This window comes from Pinus tabuliformis, chromosome 7 (assembly GCF_031772625.1).
Source record: "Pinus tabuliformis cultivar Carrire ecotype Pingquan chromosome 7, CPIR1, whole genome shotgun sequence".
Classification (NCBI taxonomy): Eukaryota; Viridiplantae; Streptophyta; class Pinopsida; order Pinales; family Pinaceae; genus Pinus; species Pinus tabuliformis.
Window position 1 is genome coordinate 799,916,088 of NC_142293.1, and position 27,751 is coordinate 799,943,838.

General features: G+C 37.4%; 1 protein-coding gene across 4 annotated transcripts; it reads left to right on the forward strand.

The window, feature by feature from the left end:
* The first annotated feature begins 85 nt into the window (after positions 1-85).
* LOC149249984 (shaggy-related protein kinase epsilon) lies at positions 86-26,366 on the forward strand. Of its 4 annotated transcripts, none has more exons than XM_089458872.1 (14): positions 86-353; positions 11,113-11,222; positions 22,887-23,132; positions 23,302-23,394; positions 23,492-23,551; positions 23,697-23,969; positions 24,067-24,141; positions 24,241-24,297; positions 24,514-24,654; positions 24,792-24,842; positions 24,958-25,053; positions 25,133-25,216; positions 25,315-25,417; positions 25,584-26,366. In XM_089458872.1, the coding sequence occupies exons 3-14, from the start codon at positions 22,998-23,000 to the stop codon at positions 25,664-25,666; spliced, it is 1,251 nt and encodes a 416-aa protein (XP_089314998.1). In that variant the 5' UTR covers positions 86-353; positions 11,113-11,222; positions 22,887-22,997; the 3' UTR covers positions 25,667-26,366. The 4 variants fall into 4 exon arrangements, with proteins under 4 accessions (XP_089314998.1, XP_089314999.1, XP_089314997.1 ...); XM_089458873.1 differs by lacking the exon at positions 11,113-11,222 and adding an exon at positions 19,676-19,787; XM_089458871.1 differs by lacking the exon at positions 11,113-11,222 and having other exon boundaries at positions 87-353.
* Positions 26,367-27,751: the final 1,385 nt, after the last annotated feature.

Below are 27,751 nucleotides of genomic sequence, written 5' to 3' on the forward strand. Positions count from 1 at the left end.
GTCATAAAATAATCAAATATTTAATGATAACAGGCGATGGCGACAGTCGGATATTCGAATATTTTAAGCGGATTAACTCGGCGGTCAAAATTAATAAAATTAGGGCTTTGACCGCCATGGGAGGGAGGCTGGGGGAAGTGCAGAAAGAGAAGCCTGGGAATCCCTGATCTTTGTTTTGTTGTTGGGAATGAACACAAACAGTATGGACTGACTGACTGACTCAGATGGCACACATCCACAGATGCTGAGGCAGAGAAGAGGAGGAGGAAGAAGAAAGGGTTGTAGAATATTCTAGAATTTTCTAGAAGCAGGGGAGAACTTCTGATTTTGCATCGAGCAAATTTTTGTGCCCGGTGAGTTGTATTATCAATCTCAGACTGCTTGCTTTTTGGGTTTCATTTCATTTGTTTCTTGGATGGCGATGCGGTGACCTTTTGGGGTTTTGAAGCGATGATGTCCATGGTTTTGGTTTTTTTGGGTTTTTCGTCTTTTCACCAGGGTTTCGTTTTATTATGGTTGTGGTGAATTTAGGTATCACAGGGCAAGGGATTATAGTGCCTGTTCTGAAGGTTTTGAGCCGATGGAGTGGGAGTGGGATCTGCGTGTTGTTTTGGTGGGGAAAATTTGGGGTAGAGGATCCAGGGATTGAAACCGTGATCACCAACCTCTTAGGACAACTTGAGCGATCTTTGCTTTTTTTTTGGTTAGGTTCGTTGTGGATTTCTATTATGCTAGGCAAAATACACCGAAATAGTTTATGTGATATCTACTGCGAGCTTCTTTCCAGTAATTGCAGTGAAATCCTGGCTAAAAGACTGGGTGCCCCTTTTCTTACAAGTCTAGCTGGTCAAAGGTTGTTTTCAAAGCACAGCAAATAAGGAATACCGGTGTCGGGTTTACATGGGTTTATATTCGGGATTAAATGTTTCTGATCTGGATAAAATTTTACACGGTTTTAATTTTGCAATTCTTCAAAATTTTGGTAAATTTTGCAGAGAAAATGCTCTCGAAAACCACCTATAAAAATGAAAAAGTAGCTCTGTTTTCTTAAACTTCATATCCTTTTCTGTGTGCAATATCAATAGAACTTAAAGTCAACTTAACGAATAGCAGCTCTAGGTGACGGCCCTATCATCGTTTTGAGGCAGCGCCTGGAAGATTTTTGGCTTGTCTGTTTGACAATGATATTGATCTACTACAGTTGTTTTACACGGTGAAGGCTTGTTCTTTTTCTCACTGCCAAATGTGAAAGGTACCTGTTCTGTTTAGATCAACTGGTGTGGTCGCATCTTTTTCTCTCTCATTGCTATCACTAAACTTTTCATGTTATTCACATCCATTTATACGTAGCTACCATCAGGTCGTAAAGCTGACCATATTGAATAGCTACCCCTAATCTGTAGGTGCCATTAGGATGTGAAGTTGTCTAAATTGAATAGCTACCCCTGAGCGCATAGGTGCGATTAGGCTCTAAAGTAGACCCATTTAAATAGCTAATCTGCCCCATTTTTGCCCAATTTAATCCTTGAAGTTAAAATTTTGGCAAGATTCATGGACAGCTGGATAAATTTGTTGAAGGTTCGCAGTAAATTCATTTGATTAAAAAATTGTTAAATTCTTCTTAAGTTTAAAATTCGGTGATTAAATTCAGATTAATTTTTAATTTAGAATGATATATTTTCTTGGACTTAATGTGAAATGTTGTCTTGAAAATTAAATTGCATGATACGGGGAAATGGAAATGTGTATTCGAAATGGAAATGTGCTGGAAATGTAACCCCTAAAAAATAAGGAAAGAGGGAGGCACAATATTTTCAGAAAATTATATTGCAACTTTGAAAGAAAGTATTAACATTATGATTTAGATTCATGTATGAATGAGAAAGAACATTTAAATGAGAAACGTAAAGGACAAGTGATACATCACAATGTACTCCTAGGCCCATCTCTATATTATATCTCACAAATGATTACATAATGCAAGAAGTAATATCCAAAAGAAGCTTATATAAATGAGGATTTATAGTCAAAATCAGCCTTTATATTTGAGGGTACAATGCTACATATATGGATCTATGAATAGTGAACATGGAAATAAAACATGAGCTAAGCTAGTAAAGCCTAAAAGACATCACCCTTGTTTTTATGTTAATAATGAAAAATAGAACAAGACGCATGCTCAACAGTGGAATGCAGACTGGTATAAGTGTTTTCAGTTCCATTTCTAGGTTCCTCAGGATTCAGTGCAGCAAGAAAGATGTCCGAGTCAAGGGATTTTGGATCCACATTCCAATATTTGCAAGGCCCACTATTATATGTTGGACTCCTATGCGATGTAAGGTGAAGGTTGGACTGCACATAAACAAGATCTGGAGCCTTCTGCGAACCTGACCTGTTGTGCTTCACTGAATGGATAAAACCATATGTGCATCAATTACTTTTTGTCGATGAAGAGATTGTCACTTGCGAAGAATATGAGTGGCAAGGGTTTGTAAATGAATACCATTTGCTTCATGACAAATCCACAATTTAACCATCCTCATGGTGCTCCTCTCATCCAAAGTTGATATGTCTAGATAATTAGCCAAACCTTCCTATATATATGAGCTGGAAATATTCTCATAAGGGCATTGTTCACTCCATTTGCCACCTTCCTATCCTTATTTTGGGCCTTTTTCTTTATATTGGTTTGAGTAATAATGTCTTCATCATAAAATCTTTGGTTTAGGGCATGATCTAAAGTGTGAAATGGAGTGTTGAACAGTTGAACTGGTTTCACCTCTCAACAATGATCTTATTCACTATATCAACAAAATGATCATCATTGAATAAAAGCTAAGGAAATTATTGTGAAATGATTTCCATAGTTTTCTCAACCAAGTTATCCATGCTATTGTAAACCTCTCCCAAGAAGGGCTTGTTCATGTTGGCACTTTGAAGAAGCTCAAATGCGATGTGAATTTGAGAGAAAAAACTCTATATTACTTCACCACTCCTCATCAAGACACAATTTTCACACCATAGGCCTTCACTCTAAATCTGGCTCTCTCCACTTAGTTGAAAGTTGACTCACCACCATAGAAACTAACGGTTGCTTAACCTTGACAAGGCAGTGCAACATAATGAAATTTGAAGCATACCTCATCTCAACAACTTTCAACAACTCCAGTTTGGAGTATACTCGAAATATTGCTTGAGACTACTGGTGGTTGGTGATGAATTTGTTATCTTTCTTGCTTTCCCCATGAGTTCCGTAATCCATGAAACTTTATTGTCAATCTCTTTCAAGATTGGATTTAAATTATAGACAATGCAAGTATTCCAAAAATGTGATCATACCTTCTCTCAACAATCAAACCTGCAGCTTTGCAAAATGATGCATTATCCATGATAATTTGCACACCACTTTAGTAGGTCCTATTTGCTCAATAACTTTGATTAAAATATTAGCAATGAACTGAGCATCCTTTAACTCCCTTGAACAATTTTTGGTCTTCAAAAACATTGCTCCTTTTGGTGAAGTGGAAACCATGTCAATGGCCTATGCCTAGTATTTGTCCATCCATTTGAGACAATGAATAAGTGCTAAGATATCCTCAACAGGCTCCTTCTCCTTTTTGAGTAGATTAGTTTGGACATTTTCATAGTTAGGCCCCTTGTACCCTTGAGAAGCAGTGTTAATGGTCCTCACCATATCTTGCTAATACTGAGACCAAACCATGTTAAAAGGGGTACCACAAGCATAGATGGCCCTGACTGCTATTGTTTCAGCTTCTTCTATCCCTTGAATATTCACCATATTTGCTACTCGGTTTTTTTTTTGAATTGGAAAAGATGGACTTCTAGTCCATTTTGATGCTGGTTGTTGTTGTTGAGTTACTTTCCTCTTCCTTGCTTAATGAACAATCTCTGGCTCAATGTTTGGACCTTGAGGAGTAGCATTGGTGAGCTGTTCATGTCTTCTTTAAAACCTATCAGCCTCTTCTTACTCATTCACATATTTCCTTTTCTATACTAAGTCATTTGTTTTTGGGGAATAATCAACACCCTTTGCTGATTTATGCAAAAAATGTGTCTTCGCTCTTGGGTAAGAGCCCTTATATAGGTTATTATAGGGATTGCACCACCATTCCCATGAACTATCTTCACGGATTCTTTAAATCTTTGTGACATGCCTCCAAAGAGTATGATAGTCAGTCCTTTGTTGGCCTGGGAAGTGGACTAGAAGTACCTTTGTTAGAAGCCATTACTTGCACAAAAAATTTTGAAAAACAAATCTGCAATAAATAGAAATTAGAATGAAAAAGGAAAGAATAAACACCCAAGAAAACACTAGATAACTAGCAAAAAATTCAAGAATGCTTGCTTTTACCACAAAATGCTTGCTGCAGTTGAAGTTGCCCAAATCACTACAAAACAGCACAAAATGATGCGGTAGCTGCTGAAAAACACCAAAAAACTATTGTTGTAGCTGCCCAAAACACCAAAAAAACAAAAAATGGCTGTTCAAAACACCAATGGAACTCTAAATGCATACTGTAGCAAAAAAAATTGAGTGAATCTCCTCTTGCTGTAAACACCCTAGCTCAAACTGTGTGAGGCAAAAGGAGAGTGAAGTCCTCTTTTAAAGATTTTTTTTGGTCTTACAAGGCTTCCAGAACTCTCATTAATTCATAATTAAACCCTAATTAATAAAGAATATTTAAGTTGTGGATCCCAGTTGCCAAATTAAGGGAAGATCAACCTATTGAGTCCCTGAAACGTGTCTGCGGATGGCTGAAACTGGTTTGAAATGTGTATCAGTTTGTTTGAAATGTGTTTCCCACATGTGGGATGTGATCATATAGACTGAAACATGTTTCCAATACATACCAAATGTGTTTCAATGTTTTCATACATAAATGCGCGTGGTCCAACGAGTGTTGGCATGTCTCCTGCAACATAGCTTGAAATTCATTAGATTGTTTTGCATTGATAATTTTTTTGAACTTCATTGTTGTCAAACATGAATTCTCACATAAACTAGATGACCTAGCCCCTAAGTGTGTAGTTGCCATTAGATTGAAAATTGACGAAATTGATTAGCTACACTTTAAATGTTTGATCATTGTTTTTAAAGCTCTAGCTAAAGCCTAACATTGAAATTGAACCATAATTTTGATGAGGCTTGATCATCAAATACTTGGTCAACAACTTAGAATCATGACATGTTGTATAGAGTATAGGTTTATGTAGCTTGCTCTTGAGTTGTTCAACAATGTCTAATGACTAACACTATCAAATGAACTCAAAGCAAAGAGTTTGTTTTGGCCATAAAACTAGGAAATGGAATCCTAAGATGGCTCTTTACTTTTCACGAACAAAAAATAAATAATGGAGTGAACCACTCATCCCTGACTGGTAAGTAGTTGAGAAAAGATTCATGACTCTCTTCTTGCTGGCCTAGGTGAAGTACAAGTTCTTGGTTGTGTTCTTCCAATCCTTCTTTTAGCTATTAATTTATTGGCTTATTGTTTCCTCACAACTACAAAATAATAGAATTCTAATCTTGGATCCTAAATCCTCGTGTCGGACATATGGATTCATGAACATCCTGGCCCTATGTTTTTGATAGGTTCTATGTTACCAAAAATGACAAACATTAAACATAACTATAATGAGAAATGATGTCTGGAGGTTTTGTATCAAGAAGCAGTACCATTATATTGTATAAAAAAAATATCCATTACTCCTCTTTATTCTCCATTTTCTACCACACCTCTCCTTTTGGTTTTAGTGTACATGTATGAAACACATTGGTTAATAGATCATTAGTTCCCCTTCATAAAATTTAGTTCTTTCAAGTTGACCATTAGAAGCCTCAAACAACACTTCTTCAAAGTCTCTCTCAGATTTGAAGGGAATATAAGGGATGAAATCATGAAATTATGACATGGAATTTCTGTTATCATTAGAAAATATTTCATTTAAAGTTCAAAACCTCTATTAATGGGGTCATAATTCTCAAACTAAAAGATAATATTTAAAAATGGCCAGTTCTCCATCACTAGGTAAATATTCAGAGTTGATAGCTAAACATTGTAATCGCTTGTCAGTTTAAATAAATAAGATTAGGCCTAATTGAAGATATGCAAGGTTTAAACCCAAACTTCCCTATCATGTCTTGCTTCTCTTCCAAGGGAAGATGAATCTAAATAGGGATCATCAATTGAAGAAACAAACATGGGAATGGGCCAATTTTACCTATATTGCTAGCCCTTCTTTCAATGTCATGGGTCTCCATTTGCTGGATCTTTAGAGGCCTTCCATCTTGCTTAGCGTCCTTCAATTGAAGAGTGATAATCATATCCGCTATATTATTGGAGAAGGTTAGAATTTTGGTTTCACAACACAATTTCTACAAGCCAAATTATATAATAAAATATTTATTAAAATTTCATATATTACTTGTGAATGGGAGCTATTCAAACTCCTTGAAAGTTGTACCCTTAATTATCTAACAAACATTTCCTTTTGCCAATTAGTGAGGGGCCAATAGCTCATCAACCCTTGGATCACAACGCTTGCGAATTTTGAGTCCTTGTGTACAAATTAGGAACCTCAAGGTGTTGTCAAGTTGCCTCTTTTTTGGACATTGTTGTTGATTGCACAAAACCTAGGCAACTGAATGGAAACATAAAGGCTGCAATCCCATGATCAAATCCCTGAGAACCCTCCGACTATAAGGAAAAGGGAGTCTATAACTCATGCGTTGGAGAGTCAAAGCCTGAACTAGTAAGATTTCAATGATCTATGTATGCACAAGAAAGACTCATTCAAACGAAGTAGTAAATGTTGAAATTGTTAATTTTGCATGAAATTTTGTAAGTACTTTGATGATTTTCTGAAAACTGAACTAGTTTACTTTTCACCAAGATACATAATTTCTTAACAAGAGTTAAGCAACAAATAGACACACAAAGATGAAAACACAACACACAAATTTCATTTTTCTCAAGAAACCCAACAGGAAAAACTTGTCTCCTTGATGGGGTCTTTATATTGATCTTGAGCAATTGAATCAAATACAAGGCAATTTGTTCAATTGAGAACACACTTGTTCTTTGCTATACTAGCCTAAACCTCCTTGCAATTATGCTAACCTAACACTTGCTCCCTTGTGCTTTGCCTAGCCCTATTTCTGTGCGCATTAGGCCTCCTATTTCCTAGCACATAGGGCCTCCTATTCTTTAGGACGCAACTCCTAAATCCTAGTGCAATTTTGCTACAAGGAAGCCTCCCCAGTACTGCGCCCTAGCTCCTCCAAGATATAAGCACTCCACAACCAAAGAGATATCACATAAACTTGTGCACTTATGATTAACCTTTGTGCCTTCGTTCTTCCTTTATAGATTCAATCCATGCTAAAATTGACAATTACAAAATTAGAACTCGTGTGGTTAACAAGTTAACTGAGTTCGAAATGGTTCTCTCACCAATCATAACTGGAGTCACAACTCATCCTTACTTCAATCAATCACTGAAGCTCCAACTCGTTCTATTTGCACTTATAACTGCCACTGGATCCTATAGTTAAATTGAAGAAGGATCCACGTAATTTGATCCTCCAACACTATGCATGAACTTGTGATATTATTCTCACAAGCTGGAAATAAACTCACAATCTCCATGAATGTGCTCCATGGTCAAAGGAAAGACAAATCGTGGTCTTTCTGGCTAAAGCACGAGCTAGAGAAGACTTTCACTCGCTACAATTTTCAACATATTTTTTTTTTTTAGATTAGAATTTTTAAAAAATGTTTTTAGTTGCACAATTGAGTAAATACTTGAGAATGTGGCATTGTTTTTGTAGAAACAATCCGTTTTTTTGCATCATGTCTTGAGAAATGATTTTTAATGCCTACAAACAAGACCAAGCATAGAAAACGATGCTTCTTGTCTTGTTTCTATCTCCAAAGCTTTTTTTCATGGGAATGAGCCTCCTCCTTTTGTTTATGGTCATTGAGGACATATGTAATATGTCCAATGTGTGTCCCATGGTTGAGCACCCTTGGCCTAACATTTCCAACACTAGGATGCTAAAAAATTCCAAAACAATTAAAAAATTGAAAAACACTGTGTCAAAGTTTCTTGATGTTTCAAAAAATGTGTCTTAATGTGTGCTTTCATAGTATAGAGTGGAGATATTGGTGTATTTTACATGAATCTTTGTCTTATAAACTGAATGAAGGAAGAGTGTTTGAGGCGAAGGATAGATGTGTGATCTATTTCTTAATGATACAGGTACGAGATGCAAGCTGAAGAGATATAACCCATGACTCATCACTCATGACATTCTTTACAAATGTACCTTATTATGTATTTTTCATTGTCATTTCATCTACAATTTGATAACATATTAGTACCATGTTCACTTTCGTGATTTTGATTGCACATTTTGATGATAGTGAATGAAAAATATAGAACCTTTGATTGTTGAGTTTATGCTTATATTATGGATTTGCTATGTATAATCCATGGTTATTTAGATCCTTATGTGTTTGATTATTTAGTGTAGTATAATTTTTAAATGTTGAAAAAATTACATCTTCATGTCTAGAGAGAGAGAGAGAGAAGGAAAATCTCATGGGATCTCACCCTCTTTCCCAAAGTATTCACAGGGAAAGTAACTCAACAACTTGTGACAATAGTGGTTGGTAATGTCGAGGGACTTGGCTAGATTCATATGGTGAATAGCTCGACCGCTAGTGACAATAATGGTTGGTAACATCGAGGGACTTGACCAGATTTGAACCCATAACCTAAGGCCTTCCTATCAGCTACATGCCTTAGAGTGGATGGTTCAAGAAATTGAGCTAACCCTTGGGGCTATCTATCTATCTGTGTATGTATGTATATATGTTGTAGAAATAACTTTGTGGAATCCCCCCCTTTGTTAGAAGTAGTATTAACTATAGTGTGAATGAACTAGTAACCCTAAAGGATAATAATCTATCATGCATGAGTTTTTGGAACGTGGGAACGTTGAGAACTTGGGTATGTGTGTCGGGAACGGCTAGAGGTTTCCCCAAAATTTACAGGAAACAACTAATCGGGAGCGATAATATTGTATAATAAAAAAATTAAAAATATAAAAATTAAAAATATATTTTTAATTATATAATTTATATAATAATCAAAATTAATATTAAATCAAAATATTCAAATATTAAAATCAATTTAAATATATAATCTCTCTTATATATAAATATATTCTCTGGGTGTCCCTCTCCCTGAGTCTCTCCCTTTTATATATATAAAATATTAAAATGTCAAGTTCATTATGAGTTCTCTGACACATGACTTGTGACACATGACTTGTGTTTGAAACAATCTGCCTTAAAAATACAAAGGAACAATTTTACCTATGTTTCTCTAGTTATTCTTAAGAGAAAAAGTAAAGCAACTCTAATGGTTAAGCATTGACTGCCACATACAATATGCACACAATCTTCTGTGATATATATACATAAACAACAAAATAAATACTCATCGGCATGACATCCCAGATATCGCCCTTACATTGAGGTGCCACATGCTTCCTTAACTCATCAAGAGATTGCTCCAGTTTCTCAATTAAGGATATCGGTGTTAAGGATGTCTTTGGCCTTTCTTCCTGGGGAGGTTTCAACAAAGGCTCATGTTTTGTGGGCAGTTCAACATATTTGTCAGGCTTTGTATTCCCCAACCCCAGGGAACGCCGGAACTCCAAAAAAAACAGTCTTCAAAGCTCCCGAAACTTTCCCAAGCTCCCATTGCAGCTCCCATTGAAAAGGGAACGTTCCCATACAGTTCCAAAGCTTCTGGGAGCGCGGGAACCAATGGAACGGGTTTCCCACCTCCAGGGAGCGGTTCCTGTGTAACAAAGATAATAATGGTTGGTAACATCGAGGGACTTGACCAGATTTGAACCTATAACGTAAGGCCTCCCCATCGGCTACATGCCTTTGAGTGGATTGTGTAACAAATTGAGCTAATCTTAGGGCTAGCTATCTATCCATTTATTTATCTATGTCTATGTATGTATGTATTTATGTTGAAGAATAACTTTGTGCAATCCTCCCACTCTTTTGTTAAAATCTCAGATAGAGGGTGGTATTAACTATAGTGTGAATGAACAACCAGTAACTCCAAAGGACCTAATGGGATGGATCTCGTGACCTCCCATTGACATTGTGCCTTTGGTGATATGGTCAAAACAATTGAGTTGCTCCTAGAGGCTATATATTTATGTATCTTATGTGTGTAATTTTGAGGGTCTACTTATGTATGTTGGGCATTTGAATCCTTATGTCATTATGCCAAGTGACTTTAGGTCAATAAGGTATTATGTTTGTATTCTAGGAGATGAGTATGAATCTCAGCTATCAATCCATGTAATTGTTCCCTATCAATATTGTAATTTGTAAACATCTAATTGTAACTCCCATTGCCCTACTAATTTCTCCACTCATCACTCCTTGAGTTGAGGAGATGAACACCCCCATTTGCTAGAGCCATCACTCCCGAGTCAACAATACAAACATCCCCATTCACTCCACTCATCACTCTTAAGTTTAGGAGACAAACACCCACTAATCAATTCACTCATCTTTGCATTAATCACCTTGCCAATTGCTTGATTAATTACTCCATTAGTTGATTAAATTACATTTTTGGGCGTTATGTAATTTTGTAAATACATAATGAATAGAGTTCAAAGTATGCTTAAAGTACTTGTAGAGTCAGACAATCTCCCCTTGGACTAGTATACTTGCTCTCTTGTTTGTATGTTAGTAATTTGCATTGATGTTGAGAATAGAGCTTAAAGATGAGGGCTTTTCCAAGTTTCATAATTTTTCCCTCTTAGCCTCTTTCTTGCTTGTACTGCTCCTAGAACTCCCATTTTCATGGCATTTGAGGGAGCCACACACATGTTAGCACCCAACCATTGAGATCCATAAGAGAGTAAGAGAAGGATCAAATGGAACCACCATCAAACCCTAAAACCTACAATAAATGGAGAAAATAAGAATGTTGCCCTAGAGAAACTTGCAAATAACAACTAAGATAACTTTTTTTTTTTGTTGACAGGGGAATCAGCAACTGGGACAGCCTCGCAACTCGCGTAACACGGGGTCGATTCTGGCCGCCACCACTATAACCCCTGGGAACTGCGCCTGCCCGCTATAACACAGCTCCAGGTAAGTCCGGGGATTTGAACTCGTGACCTCAAATACGGAGTCCGCTTTACAGACGAACTACACCGCAGCGCGATTACCAACTCGCCTACCCCGTGGGGCTAACAACTAAGATAACATTAAACAAAAGCACTAGTGGTAATTGATAGGAGTCATAGAGAGAAATAAGTGTTGGCAGCTTGAAAATATTGAGAGAGGGGGGTGAATCAATATTGTGCTTAATGGATCACCAATTATACTTTTTACCTTTCCTTACAATTTAATTGATCATTCAATGATTAGGCAACACCATAAGATATGAGTAGCAAATAGCACATGCATAAACTAGATCATATGGGTAACATATAGAACATATAAAACATGAGAGTAGAAACTAACACATCTAGTACATAGGACACCGGATATTAGGTGGAAACCTTTTTGGGAGAAAAACCACATACTCTTGTTTTCTTCTTCTTCTTATGAAAAATTCCTTTACATCAATCACTGGCTAGGGTGAATCAATATTGTGTTTAATGGATCACCAATTGTACTTTTTACCTTTCCTTACAATTTACCTGATCATTCAATGATTAGGCAACACCATAAGATATCAGTAGCAAATAGCACATGCATACACTAGATCATATGGGTAACATATAGAACATATAAAACATGAGAGTAGAAACTAACACATCTAGTACACAGGACACTAGATATTAGGTGGAAACCTTTATGGGAGAAAAACCACCTTACTCTTGTTTTCTTCTTCTTGTGAAAAATTCTTCTTTACATCAATCACTGGCCACCACCAGTGTGCAAGCCCCGACGTGCGATGTGCACGAGCAACCATCCGCATCATGCCACTACCTAATGGAAGCCACCACTTATGCAACTATATGTAGGCCCCAACCTGCTAGAGGCCCCATCTGATCTAGATCTTGGGGGGAGGCTCCCAAGATCAAAAAAATTGAAATGCCATAAAAATATGACATTGATCTGGATCTTGTGGGGAGGCCCCCATGGTCTGAAAATTTGAAATGCTAGCAAAATATGAGAACACACAGTAAACTCACCAAGAAACTTTTTACTAAAATAGAGAATAATAGTAAAAACTACATTGTGGGGGACAATCTGTCCTTTTACAAAATGCGACTTGTTACTTGTAACCTTTTTTAGTTATAATACCATCGGTAAATTCCATGGGTGGGTAAATACCACAGGTGAATGAATAACATGGGTGGATGCCACTTACAATACCATAGGTAAATTCCATGGGTGGATGAATACCATGGGTGGATGCCACTTACAATACCATGGGTAAATTCCATGGGTGGATGAATACCATGGGTGAATGCCACTTTCTATTCGGATCATTCCTCCCTCTTTAAGAAGCAATGGTCCCCATTGCATGAAGTTTCCTACTAGAAGCCTTTGTTGAATATGAAGAGCCATTGAAGAGAAGGGTTTTGTGTGGTTAATCCATAATCGTGATGAAATAAGATTCGATAATAGAGATACCTTGTAATGCTTGTGACCAACTGTGGTACTAACAGTGTGTGGCCTAGCAAATGTACTTCGATGAAGCATGGGTTTGTGGATGACCCATAACCATGACAAATGAAGATCCGATGATAGAGATACCCTTTAACGCTTGTGACCAACTGTGATACTAACATTGTGCAACCCATTAAATGGACTTCGAAGAGAAGAGTTTTGTGCGATTGACGCATAACCTTGAGTTTGTGAGTGACCCATAACCGTGATGCTTGTCAGTTTGCTTGGTAAAAGTATGGTGGCTTGTCTGGTAGATTCTCCTATCCAATGAGATGTTGTAAAGGCTTCTTTCACATTATTTTTTCTAGCAATAGACCTCTTGTTGCAACTTTGCTGATAACTTTTGCTATAGGTGATGAAATCAAATTCCGTCAAAGACCCATTTGAGGTATTGAAGAGATCTTTCCATTGATATGAGACACTTGTACTTTGATGACCTGTGGAGTGAGAAAATGATTCTTGAAACTCACTGGTTGCGTAACGATCAAGACATATGTAACTTCAAATGCTCATATCTCTCAAACCGGGAAACAAAATCAAATTATATTAAAACCCATTTGAGCTAACAAAAATTCCTTTCAAATGAGCTATTTTTCACTTTCTGAAATGCTCTGTGGAGGTTGTGGCACTTGCATGAAGTTTGCTGCTCTGCGTTTCATCCATCATTGTGCTTCAAACCCTCCTTCCCATGGAGCTGTAACTTGCTCTGATACCACTAATCCGGATCTTGGGGGGAGGCCCGAAGATTTGAAAATTTGAAATGCCAGAAAAATATGAGAATACACAATAACCAAAACCACCAAGAAACTTTTTATTACAATACCATGGGTGGATGCCACTTTCCATTTGGATCACCAACCTCCAATAGCTTCTCAGGTCACCACTTGAAGGAAGCCACTACTCCCTATACTAGCGAGCCACCTCTTGCCAATGAAGGCCCCAACCTTCAAACCCTTGTGGACCAACTTTTCATATATTTTCAAATTTGACCCATGAATCTCACCTCAAAACACTGTGGACCACGTTTCATCAATTTTCACACTAGACCCACTATACAAAAACCTCTATTGACCCTAGCTCAACAACCAAGTCTACTCAATAATACATCAAACCCTAGCAGTAACAATATACAACAATAACATCTCACCAATGCATTCACTCACAACCAACTATACATGGCATCTTAGAAACTCAGTCATACAAGACTTTAGCAACAATACATTCTTTGCATCAATACACCAACAACATTACTCTCAATACACATACTCAACCATCAATACATGCATAAGCAACATATAAATCGATATAAGCAATACATAACAATATACTAACTCTCTGCAATAATATTCCCTGCAACAACAACAATATTAACAACATGATTTCTAATCCAATGTCGCTACAACACCAAGTACAATAATAGTAATACTTTGTTCTTCATAGTAACATGGCAGCACACTCTATTCTCTGTAACACTCTAGCTCATCCATCCAACACACATGCAATTCACACTGTCCTTCTAATACTCCATAACTCTAATACTCAGCCACAAGATCTGATCTCTGTTGCACTATATTTCAGGAGTATTCATCAACTTCAAATCACATTCTCTCCAACTTGAGTGAAGACAACAACATCACCATTTAAACTCATTAGCCCAATCGACCAAATCAAAGATGCATTGGTTACAACTCGTTCTCTCTCATTATTTTTGACTTAATCATCGTGGGTGTTGTAGACCAAATCAGTCTTTTCAATTTGCACCAAACCACGAGTAAAATCATTGGTAAAATCTCATGGTAATTTGTGTGCGCGCACAGGTTGGGAAATGTTCACCTACATGCAGTGTCGCGGGGATATAAAGGCAAGCCGAGCAGATTGTCGCGGGGATACAAAGGCAAGCCTGTGTAGTTTATGCAAGTGTCGTGGGGATGAAGAAGCATGTCAGAGCAAATGTTGTCAACATTAAATTCTTCACTTAGATCTGCAATTCTTGCTTCAAGCCACTTGCAAACGCCAAGCCAAAGACCCTTAACACTAGAACACATCAAATCATCATGCACAAGCTGTTTGACGTCAATGCACAAGCTTAGCTCACTCTCAGTTGACATCAATGCCAACACCAAGTTGCCAACAATAAGCCCATACGAGAGAGAGGGAGATGCTCAAGCACAAGTGAGTACCAAAGTTATAGGTGCCCTTATGCGCAAAACACTTTATAAAAGAATAAGGCTTGTGTGCTAAAGTATGATCAAGAAGATCACGAGATGATGATTTATACAAATGACACTCGAATCATAATATGATGATTTATACAAATGACTCTTAGATCACATGATTATGATTTTTACAAATGACTCTTGAGTTTGTAGTTGTCCACCTCTCAAGAGGTAGGGGGCCTTCCCTAATAGGGGTTATAGGCCCACATATAACTTGAATAGGTTAGTGTTTGCCATAACCTAGTATTATAATAAAAGATTATATTAATCTCAACCGAATGAATTAATGACACAATGTGAGTTGGGCATAGCCAAATGTAAGGATTGCGCCATTCTCAACACCCCTTGATAAGTTGAACAATTGGTCATTTTTCAAATGAGAGTGGGCTTATGGATACCAAACTCAGTATAGGGTCAGCTATACTTGAAAATAGGAGTGAGTTTATGTGGATACCCAACTACCTTGATAGAAGCGAGAATGGGTTAATGAGTACCCAACTCAATACAAATGGAGATGACACTCTTGCATTCAGCATCCCTTGTTAATTTGAATAAGGGGCTGCACAAAGAAGACATTTCATCACAAGCTACATCCCTCCATAATGTTGAATAGGAGCTAGATAGTCTATATTGAATGCCATATCTTGTACACCGGTATGATTCAGTAAGTTGGTAAAGGTGGCCTTTCTCAAAGGTAGAGAAGAAAGATCCACTAAAGCATGTTGGTAGAGAAGAAAGATCCACTAAAGCATGTTGGTTAATTAAAGGTTCAAAGGGTGGTACAAGGTGTCCTTGAGATTGGAGTGGCCAAATATAGTACATCCAATATATATCGAAATCATGATGTGGAAAGAATAGATTTATTGTAATTAGGAAAGAATCATTCGCAGAATTATACATGTGAAATATAGTGGGACAAATCCTTTGAACATGAGAGTAAAAACTATATTAATGAAGGTGAAGAAGTTATTAGCCCCCCCACGAGAACAAGTGGTCTTATGCCTACAGATGTCGCCATGAACCAACTCCAATAACTAAGAAGCATCCCTTGTATTATAACAAACATAGGTATACAATGTATATTGTAGAAATACCAATTCCTGGAACATAAAGAACACCTCCAAATGGGAGGGATCAATATCAACACACTTGAAACTAGTAAAGACCAATATGAGAAATACACCACCAAATGTGCATCGTAACAAGAGTCCTTTGGGTTCAACAACGATGTAGAGGAAGTTTCCGTAGCAGGCACACCAATAAGATAGAGAAAGTTCCATTGTAATATTTTGAGAATCATCCATAGAGGAATACTGAGTAGTGGATGTGAATCACAATTAGAAGCTCTACTAATGATTTCATTTGTACTGGAAGGATCACATAAACTATATATATCCAAATATTTGCTCATGTACCTGATCCAAAAAACATGAAATGTAAAACTGGTGAACTCATTCTTTGTTTTATTATTAAAAGGAAAATTTGTGTGCAGCTTATGAAACAACGTTTCGGACATCAATTAGATGAGTTTATCATTAGGAGATCCCAGTGCCCAGATTGGATAAGAAAGAAGAGGCGATGAAGGCTTGTATGAATAGGATATGGAGGCATAAGCAGAGAGGTAGAACGAGAGTTGGCTTATAGGAGGGTCAACTCAAGCTTTGAGAAAATCTTGTAGCCTATGAGAGTTTATTTATCATTGTTCCATGTGTGCTGCTCAGTTTCAGACCATCATCTCTGTTGAGAGTGCTGGTCCATCTCTCGATCGTGCTTTGCATCTTCTATGCACATGTGATGGGCTGTATTGTGGGCATGTTATATGAGAGTTGATATATGAGCTTGGTCATAAGAGATGTTAATGGAATGTTCTTTCAAATGAACTTGAAGAGAGCAACCGGTTTTACCTATGTTGGCTTTGACATATGACCAGGATATTGAATATAGTTCCAGTTCTTCTTTGGGATCTAGCGAGTCTTTTACCGAGTCGGCCAGAATTCTAATGGGTTCATGGGAGTGAAGGCCACAGTAGGGCCTGGTGTTTTTGTTTTTTAGAACTTTGGCAATCTGATCCATGGTACCCTTGATGTATGGTAGAGTGATTTTAGGGATTTCCCCTTCATAATCCGCTCTGCTATTGTGTGCCTTCTGGATTGTCTTGTTAATATGAATCATGATCATCATGATATCCATTTCTACAGAAGACATTCCTCAAGTGCTACAGTTCTAGACCTAAATGCTCCTCATCTGAGATTCTTGTTCTTGTAGTGGCAAGAGAGTGAGTGGCACCATACATCTGAGCTGGATGGTGATGAGAACTTGCTTTATTCAAGGGTTTGGCACAATAAATCAAACCTATACACAGATGTGCACTGTAAACTACTTGAGTAGTATTGCACAAAAGATCCTTGTTGCAGTTGGTTACTTTTGCAAGTTCTTCAATTTGTAAAGACAAACCATGAGAGATTTGGGGATGGATCCCTCATCATGATATAATTTGTATACATGTTTCTTTTGTATTAGATTAAAAAAGAAATAAGCCTGTTTACTAAGGAAAATATCCACATTGACTCCACTATGTTCAAAGATGAGGCAAAACAGTTATGCAAAAAGTCACCTTGGGTAGACTTAGAGAAGGAAAATAGTATCAGCTCCTCCCAAAAAATCTACAGTGTATAGATCAGCTCTAGTATGGTGCAAGCCTTCATTGGCAAGTGCAGTCCAGACAGAAAAAGTTTGTTGCAAAAATGAACAAGAAGGATAGCACTGGGTTTGATAGAGGGTTTTTCAACCCAAGTGAAAAATGATCTAAAAATCCTAGTTGCGTAAGCTTTAGGGCAATGCCACTAGCCAAAAATCTCTAGATCAAACTATTAAAAAAGCTCAGATCTGGAAAAGCTAGATCTACAACCCTTAGGGCAATGCTACTAGCCAAAGATCTTTCAATCAGTGTTGAAAGATAATATTTGGAAATTCTAGTTCCTCAGACCTTAGGGCAATGCCACTAGCCAAAGATCTTTCGATCAGTGTTGAAAGATAATGTTGTTTAGAAATTCTAATTCCGCAGCCTTATGGCAATGCCATGAGCTAAAAAGCTCCGGATTAATTGTTGAAAAAATCAGAACTGGAGAAGTCCTTAGTGCAATGCCACTAGCTAAAATATCCAGATCAGTGGTTGAAAAAATCAGATCCAGAAACCCTAGTTCCATAGCCCTTAGGGCAATGCCACTACTGAAAAATTTCTGATCTGTTCCTGAAAATAAGAATAAAACAAGAGTATCCACTTGTTCTGCAGTCGCCAAAAGTAGTGATGCCACTGGCGCATAGTCACAGCATAGTCACAGATCATCTCAAAAAATATGGCTGAAATAAATTAGCAGGTAAAAAATAATGTTGGATGCTCTAACGCAAGGCTAGCTCGAGTGGTTGAGTGCTTTGAACTTCATGCAGGAGGTCTTGGGGTCAATTCCTTGGTTCGGTTTCCTTTGTGTGCCTCACTTGATGCCCCTGCCTGGTCAGGTGCTGTAATCAGTGGAGACAGGTTTGGACTGGTTGCCATTCATGAATGCGGGGAAGTTCTTGGGAGATTCCTTGTGAGGTTTTCCTTGGGAAAAAAGGATATCTGTCTCCTTGAGCAAGTGTTTGGATTAGACAAACCAAAGCAATCCAATCGAGTCACAGGCCACAAGCACCTCTCCAGTAAATTTACTGTTTGAACTTGTGATCGCAACATGCTAGGTTATACAAGAAACGTCTTTCAAGCCATGAAATTGAGAATGCCTTTTAAGTCATATATATATGGTTGAAAATCAAACGTTATCCATTCAATATTCGTAAGAGCCCCTCTCACTATGTTGGAAGAATACAGGTTCTATATAGTGTCCTTCCATGCTTAAATTTTTTTGCTTTTAGATCAACACAAAATCGACACATTCTGCTTATACAGTTATACTTATTTCAAGTTTCAACATGTTAACAACTCACAGAGAAGTCCGAAGACAAATCTGTTCAACTTTGTTTATTTTTGCAGAAATTGGAAATAAATATTGATGTCGCATCTGGCATTCTAAAGTTGAGTTGTTTCAGGATTGATCTTGGCAAAATTTTCTATCTCTATGCATATATGGTTTTGGTAAATACAGTAGTAGTATGCTCAAAAGGTGTAATGTAGATGTAATGATGGCCAGGTCATTCTTGAAGTGGTTACTAAATAGCAGAAACACCAAATAACTGCCAATACTGAACCTCTTGGCTACATTTGACAGTTATGATGTTCAAAATAAGAACATGACCTTGCATTATTATTATTGCAAGATTGATTATAATTTTTTACCCCTAAGAATATTCTTTTAAACAGTGTGAAATTGACATTGATGCAAGTAGTGATAATCAAATTCAACCTTTTGTGATCCATAACATGTTAATTTATGAAGATTTTCGGAAAAATCACATTTCCAATATTTGGTCGATGCGTTTCGAACCAGCCAGTGTGGTTCATCTTGTCCTGAAGATGAACCACACTGGCTGGTTCAAAACGCGTCGACCAAATATTGGAAATGTGATTTTTTTCCGAAAATCTTCATAAATTAACAAATTGATGCAAGTAGTTTTGAAGACAACTTTCTGTTGAGAGTTGACTGACTGACCTTGGGTACTGAAATTGAGATTTTTCTCTGAAAACAACATACTGTATTTTTCTTATAATAGGAACCAAGGCCTATGCAGTACTTATATTGTGCAGTAGAATCAGCAGGGTTCCATTTCAAATCCCATTTCCTGGTCCGATTGGCTGGAATATCCAGAAAGCACATTTTCAAAGGTTGTCAATCTTTTTGTGCTCCTATTGTGATGCATTCATGCATGGTTGAGATTAATACTGGTATAAAGTGAAATGCAGTGATTGCCAGGTTTCTGAAATCTGATAGTTTTATGCTGCATACCATTGTGCATTCAATGTCTTATTTTGTTTTTTTGAAAAGCACCATATATCTCATCATAAAACTTAAAATACATATACAGGAAGGTAGTTGCATATCCAGGAAACAAGGGGTGGCCAAATAATAATCCCCCTTCCTAGATGAGCAAGGAGAGCTAGCATTTCCTCTTTGACTGCAACTCGAAGAGTATGTATATTTCCTGTTTGGCTAAATCCTGATAGCGGAATCAGATGGAGTATTCACCTCACGAAAAGTTGTGCAACAGTTTTGTTTCCATAAGAAAGAGTTACGCGTGTCTGCTCACATCCTACATACTCTGCCTGCCTGTTGGATCATACATTTGTCCCCAATCACAAGCCCTTTTCAATGAAGAGGAGAAACAAAGAGAATACTGTACTCAGCTGCAATCTATGCCAAAAATGTTTGAGCAACCTTGTGATTTCATATTTGATATTACATTCTCAAAATTTTCCTGTTAAAGAAAACCACACATCTATTTGTAGGGCCAGTATAATGGAATCTATCCTTTGCCACTACGCTGTTATGAAGGACCAACCAGCAAAGTATTCGAGTCTTAAAAGAAGAGTGGCACTTACAGATTCCTTGACAACACCTGGTACACATTGTTTTGTTATCTTGAACATTCCAATTCTTACTAAATAATATGCCTTCGAACAATTTGGTTGAATCTTGACATAAGGATCAGTTCAGCAGTGTCCTTAAGTGGCTTCTCATAATATATTAAAATGTTTATAATCCTTCCAAATATATCCATGAGCTTCCAGGTGTAGCTTAAACAGTCATCTGGAATCATTAAAAAATTGTCAGTAAAAGTAGGTCAGTCAACAACCTGATATCTTTGATAGTGATTAAGAGTTCTCCAAGATAGCCACTTACCTGTTTTCTTGTCCCACAAATCTCCCAAATTACCACTAAGCTGTTTGAAAGACCAACCACCAAAAAACTGTAGTCTTAAAACAAGAGTGGCACTTTCATATTGCTTAACACCTCCTTATCCACGCTGTTTTGTTATTCCAGTTCTTATTAAATATTATTATCTAATTCTAAGGTCACGGCCAAGCCAGACACCAAGTTGTTGTATGAGACCCCCTGGTTTGTTGGACAAGGGACCCACCTCCGAGCAGCGATTTGACTGCTAAGTCTACAAAGGGATACATACTCTACCCCCCTCTGGTTTTGAACCTGTGACCTTTTTGGAGGAACCACATGCTCTTAACCGTTAGGCCCACTCAAGCTGTCATTAATCTGCCATTGAACAAGTTGGTTGAATCTTGGTATAAAACTCCTTGGTTCCGTAGTTGATAGTGGCTTCTCATCATATGGTTATAATTCTGCCAAATACATCTGTTAGGATCCAAATGTAGCTTAAACTAATAAACACTCAATCTGGAATGATCTAATGATTGGCAGAAAAAGTAGGTCGGTCAACAACATCATCATCTCTTTGATACTGATTAAGAGTTCTCTGAGATAGCCACTTACCTGCGTTCTTGTCACACAAATCTCCCATGCATGAAAAGCCCTTCTCTGCCAACTGTTTTCCTGCAAAGGAAGAAATTATCCTAAATTGCTTTCCTTCCATTGGGAAAGTACAAATAGAATCTAGATTGTTCAAGGAAATCTTATCTTTGGTGATAATCCACAACCCCAATGCAATTATTTTATATTTTTACGTGCCATGCTTAATGAATCCTCTTGAAAGTACACAAACCAAAGAGGGTCTTAAAGCTTCAGCTGCAGTGATGATGTTGTAGAGACCAAAGGGGCAGATATGCCATTTACAGGTGTTGCATTTTGTATGTGGTGCCAAAGAAGTATATAACAAGCTGCATTACTCTGATAGCCTTAATTACGCATTTCACTGTTTACTTGGTCCCTTGAGCACATGCATCTGTCGTGCCAAATTCTCCAATCTTTCCAAGGATGAATGTAGAGGTTGCATGAAAGAGTCTGTGGGCCTCCCCCCACCCTAATTTCTTCCAAGGAAAACACCACAGAACCTGTACTGGGAGGAAAGAGATGAGACTTGTAAGATATATGACTTGGAACAGGGATTCTATCTTGTGATGGTGTCTCAACCTGCAAGAGGAACTCTTCTTTTGCCCAACATTTAGGCACACTTGGGATTTTGTGCAAAATCCAGTCCTATAAGAGTCTTTTCAGGCACATCAATTCCAAATTGGATTCCTAAAAAGTGGACAATTTGCCCTAGCTGAATGAGCTTTCATTTCATATTAATCAAAGCAAGAAATTCTTCTTGCCCTATGATGAGAGTGGCTGTCTTTTCATCACTTATAATGGCACCAGCAGCTTTACTGAAAATGTCAAGGCAACACATTGGACCTTCGAAGTAGCCAATGGGATAGTTCTGAAGTTAGGGCAGTGAGTCTTCAGCAACATGGACATTTAATTGATCTGGTATCTTCATTGTTCTGCTTTCTGAATCTGGTTATGTGCATAAAAATGTAGCACTGAGTTGGTCTTTCAAGGGTTCCTTTGTTCTGACGATTTCTTCTAGTAAATGAGAAATTTATTTTGGAGTGTTACTTTCCAGTGGTACGTAAAGTGGGATAACTTGTAAGTTTGATTTTCCAAATGTTCACCTTTAGATCAAGCAATTTATGTCTAGGTCAGTTCCTGAAGTATTGTCATAAGAAAATTGCAGGAACAAACATAAATTTAGATCGAGTTAAAATGCAAACGCTATTTAGTAAAATCAGCCACTGGAAATCAGCTCTCTGTCTTGTTATGCACCTTGAAAACAGCAAGAAGTCACAGTTCAGTCAACTCCAGTTTGATTTACTGTTAGAAAAATGCATTCACAGAATGTGGGAAGCTTCAAACAAACCTGAAGAGAATTCTTCCAATTGTCTTTATTTACTGAACGGTAGGAAGTGGTTCTATTTTAATATGGATTATCTCTTCTTTTACTGATTAAAGGGTGTATTTGTATTGGCCAGTGTAAACCGTCATAGTAAGTGAAGCAGCAATAAGAGGAACACAATAGTTGAAGGAAAGCTATCAAGTAAGCATAGAACGCTGAACTTGCAGAAGAGGCTTCTGTACAGCATATGGCCTCTGTAAGTGTTGCATCTGCAGCTGCAGCAAATACAGGCCGTGGTAACGCTATTGGAGTCGACAAACTTCCCGAAGAGATGAATGAGATGAAGATTAAAGATGATAAGGTGGAAACCAGTACTTCGAAGGTTGTTTATTGTTGATTTTGTTGACTAGGCTTAGATATGAGGGCCATGGAGAACACATAAAACATGTCACTGTATTTAACCATAAACTGACTTAGAGCTAAATATCATATTGACTAATGTTTCACATTCAGCAATTCCCCTTGTATTGAAAAGTAAGACATCTTTGCAGGAGATGGAAGCTACTGTAGTGGATGGAAATGGTACAGAGACGGGCCATATCATAGTCACCACCATTGGTGGCAGGAATGGTCAACCTAAGCAAGTAAGTGTGTTGTAATTTGCAGCATTTTCCTCTGGATTATATGGATAACCACATTACAATAACATATGGGTTGTTATTTTCATATTCATAATTCCAGACCATAAGTTACATGGCAGAACGTGTGGTAGGAACTGGATCTTTTGGAATTGTCTTTCAGGTAAGGCTTTTGCCCAACTCTAGCAAATTAGCTTGTGGCAGTGTCTTATTTTTTTCATGCTAGGAATGAGAAGTCACAGATAGTGCATTTTACATGATTTAATAAGCATATTGTAAATTTCTTATACTTGTTCTCCCTTACCCAGGCTAAATGCTTAGAGACAGGGGAGACTGTAGCAATTAAAAAGGTTCTGCAGGACAAACGATATAAGAACCGTGAATTGCAAACAATGCGCCTTTTGGATCATCCAAATATTGTCTCTCTAAAGCATTGTTTCTTTTCAACCACTGATAAGGATGAGCTCTATCTCAATCTCGTGTTGGAGTATGTACCAGAGACAGTTTATCGTGTAGCAAAGCACTACAGTAGGATGAATCAACGGATGCCTCTTCTTTATGTAAAATTATATACTTATCAGGTTTGGAGATCCTCACTTCCTGCCCTTTGTTGTCAGAATGATTTGGCCATTTTCTTCTATACTTTGAAATATCTTAATTTGAATTTTTTGGCTTCAGATCTGTAGGGCCTTGGCCTATATTCATGGTGGTATTGGAGTATGTCACAGGGACATAAAACCACAGAATCTTTTGGTCTGTCACTTAAGTATCCTATTGCTTGTTTTCATTATTTATCATGATGTAGGGTTCCTTTTATTGTTTCCTCCATTAATTGAAGTAAACCTTCAACAGGTCAATCCTCACACTCATCAGCTTAAGCTCTGTGACTTTGGGAGTGCGAAAGTGCTGGTGAGAGTTTTGATAGTTTATTGGAGTTGCAGTGAGAGTTCTTGAATTTTCCAGCCTTATTTAGAATATTATCTTATCTGCATCTTTAGAGATCAATGCACTGTGATTTGAAAGGAACATTATGGTGGTCTACTACTTGTTTAAGGTTAGATGCTTTTCCTTCGGCAATTTTGTATTCCACTCCTAGTCTCAATAACATTATGCTCATTATAACAGGTTAAGGGTGAGCCAAATATATCATACATATGTTCTCGCTATTATCGTGCTCCAGAACTTATTTTTGGAGCAACAGAGTATACGACTGCCATTGATATATGGTCCATGGGGTGTGTGCTCGCTGAGTTGCTTCTTGGTCAGGTAATGAAGTAATTTTTACTCATTGACGAATTGATTGATTTATTCATTTCAGTAGTATTCTGTAGAGAAGTTTACAGTGTGATTGCTATTCTTATATCAGTCACTGTAGACATTTATATCTTTTGAATCTTGTACAGCCTCTCTTCCCAGGTGAGAGTGGAGTTGATCAGCTTGTGGAGATTATCAAGGTATGATGCTTTAATTTTAGGTGTAATTTTATTTCTTGCACACCACCCTTTTATGTTTTGCCAAATTTTACTTATAGGAGTTTTCCTCTGGTAACCCTTGTTTTGTTTGTTCCAGGTCCTTGGTACTCCAACACGTGAGGAAATTAAATGCATGAATCCTAACTATACTGAATTTAAATTTCCACAAATAAAGGCTCACCCTTGGCACAAGGTCAGCATATGCAACCAATACGTCTTTGGGTACTTGTCAAGTCATTGAGTGTATTAATTAGAATGCCTTGTTCCAACAGATCTTCCACAAGCGTATGCCACCTGAGGCTGTAGATCTTGTCTCTAGGCTCCTTCAGTATTCACCAAACCTTCGGTGCACTGCTGTAAGTAATTTTGTTGGGAGCTATGTAACAAACTTTAAAAATGTTCAATCTGAGGAATATAATTTTAATTTTATGACTGCTGAAACAATTTACTGCAGTTGGAGGCTTGTATACATCCTTTCTTTGATGAACTTCGGGATCCTAATACCCGCCTGCCAAATGGACGTCCCTTGCCCCCGTTGTTCAACTTCAAACCTCAGGGTAAACCTCATATCCTATATCTCTTGTTGTTTGTAAATGAAAAATGATATATATATATATATATATGGGATGATGGTTATCTCATTTTCTTCTGCACATGTTGTTTGATTGTTTTGAGTTTGTCCACTGTGCTTTAAATAATAGCTGTCGTTGGTTTAAAATGCAGAGTTAAAGGGTGCTACACCGGATCTTCTTATGAAATTGATTCCAGAGCATGCGAGGAAGCAATGCCCATTCCTTAACCTTTAAATGGCTTATTTAAGATGGACTATTTGTATCTGTCTCTCCTTATCAAGAAACAATGGCATTTCTGATTGACAGCGGTGCACTTAAGTTGTGGTTTGATAAGAGAGGGGAGTGAGAGAAATGTGGAAATAAACATCATTTTTTCTCTGGTTGGTTTCTGTTCCAGACTTTGCAAGCGGAAGATCCTTTGGGACGTTGGATCAGGTCTTATACTATGGTACAGATTCTTCCATTTGACTGCTAATTGGCATTCAGCCATATTGTATCAAATTAATTGCTACTAGTTTTTTGTGATCTTTGTCATTTTGTCCCCTAGAAGTAACTTAGTATTAGCTGGAAACTATCTGGATCACAGTTCGACAGTAGTTTTGGAAACTTACTGTGGATGCCAGTGGATGGAATATAAAGCATACTGTTACTTGTTTTGGGATAATATGACTAGGCCATGGATCGGACATCTTTCAGGTTGCTAAGAATATTCACTCGGTCTGTAACTTATATGGATTATTTGCTGGCCTACTGTGACGGAGGTAGCGTAGGATCTCAAGGTGAAGCATAAAGATGGTTGTCTATAAGCTTGGTGTGGAGAGTCAGACCACCGATAACCTTGTTTTATAAACTCAACCAGTTTTATGGATGGATATTTTATCTTAATCAAGAAATGCCTTGTTGGCTTTAGAAATGCAAGGATCATTCATTAAAATTTGGTTCAATAGCTTTGCCCTGATATTTGGCTGATTGCTGGGTATCTTTTCTTGACCCTAGGATCTAAACTTTTGACAGTTTTGAGTGTTCTTATTTCACACATTGTACCTCGATATATATGTTTTATTTTCATCGGAGCATGCTAATCAAAACCTGCAGGTGTATGGCAATTTGCTGTGTTTAAGATTCTCCGATGTGTTCTATTCCTTCTTGTAGACTGTAGTAAAGGCTTTATAGTCTTTTATAATTATTGAGAATCCATTGCATTTCAGGTTTGTTTTGGTACATTTTCATTGTAATTTCTATCTTTTTGCAATTTTGAACTGGTGAGGATTAGGGACTGAATGCAATTCCTTTACGCACCCACATTCCTCACCAGGTCTTGGGAGGTCTGCATTAACCATGGTGAAAAATTTGCACTTATTGATTATGACCTTAAAGGATGCTCCAAATTATCCTTCATTTCCCTTTTTTTAGTCTTTTATAATTATTGAGAATCCATTGCATTTCAGGTTTGTTTTGGTACATGTTCATTGTAATTTCTATCTTTTTGCAATTTTGAACTGGTGAGGATTAGGGACTGAATGCAATTCCTTTACGCACCCACATTCCTCACCAGGTCTTGGGAGGTCTGCATTAACCATGGTGAAAAATTTGCACTTATTGATTATGACCTTAAATGATGCTCCAAATTACCCTTCATTTCCCTTTATTTTCAGTTACTGGATTGGTGCTCCTTGGGAGAATAAGTGAACAATAGAATCCCAATAGGCCTTACACATATGGGTGTTGGCTCATTCCTACACATTGCCTGTCTGGCCTAACGTTTTTTCGGTAGGTACACTTTTAAGGTCGATGTGGACCCAACAATGCAAGGAGTAGAAACGAAATATCATTTTGCTTCCATCACCATTTCCCCGATTTGTTCATTTTTTGAAAACCGAGTATGCGTAGCTTTATATGTTATATAACAAATAAGCCACAAACTAATGAACCCTAGTGATACTTTAATATTTTCTTTCAAGCCCCCACAGCTTTTGAAAGTCGTTTGGGCATCGGAGGATGATAAGATCAAGGGCAATGGCCTTAATTACACAGTAAAGATAAAATAATATTTGGCTGCCTATCAATAGAAATTCCTAAATTGACCGTTTCTTGTTATTTCTTTCCAGCCGCACTGTTTTTTTATAAAGGTGCATAAATTCATTTGAATGGGTATTTTTGTAATTTACTTTTGATTTTAAGAATTGATAGTTCCAAACGTCAGTTGCTGTATAAACGATATATTTTACGTAGCAGATTTTGTCTATCCAAAGCAATTCCAATATTTTATGTATACATATGGAAAAATACACTGAATAGAACTCTGTTAGGTAAGGTATA

Excerpts from the sequence above, each read along its gene's own strand:
- LOC149249984 (XM_089458872.1), top strand. The coding sequence starts at position 22,998 with ATGGCCTCTGTAAGTGTTGCATCTGCAGCTGCAGCAAATACAGGCCGT. Across the intron at positions 25,054-25,132 it reads AGGCTCACCCTTGGCACAAG|ATCTTCCACAAGCGTATGCC; the intron begins GTCAGCATATGC and ends TTGTTCCAACAG. Across the intron at positions 25,418-25,583 it reads GTTCAACTTCAAACCTCAGG|AGTTAAAGGGTGCTACACCG; the intron begins GTAAACCTCATA and ends TTTAAAATGCAG.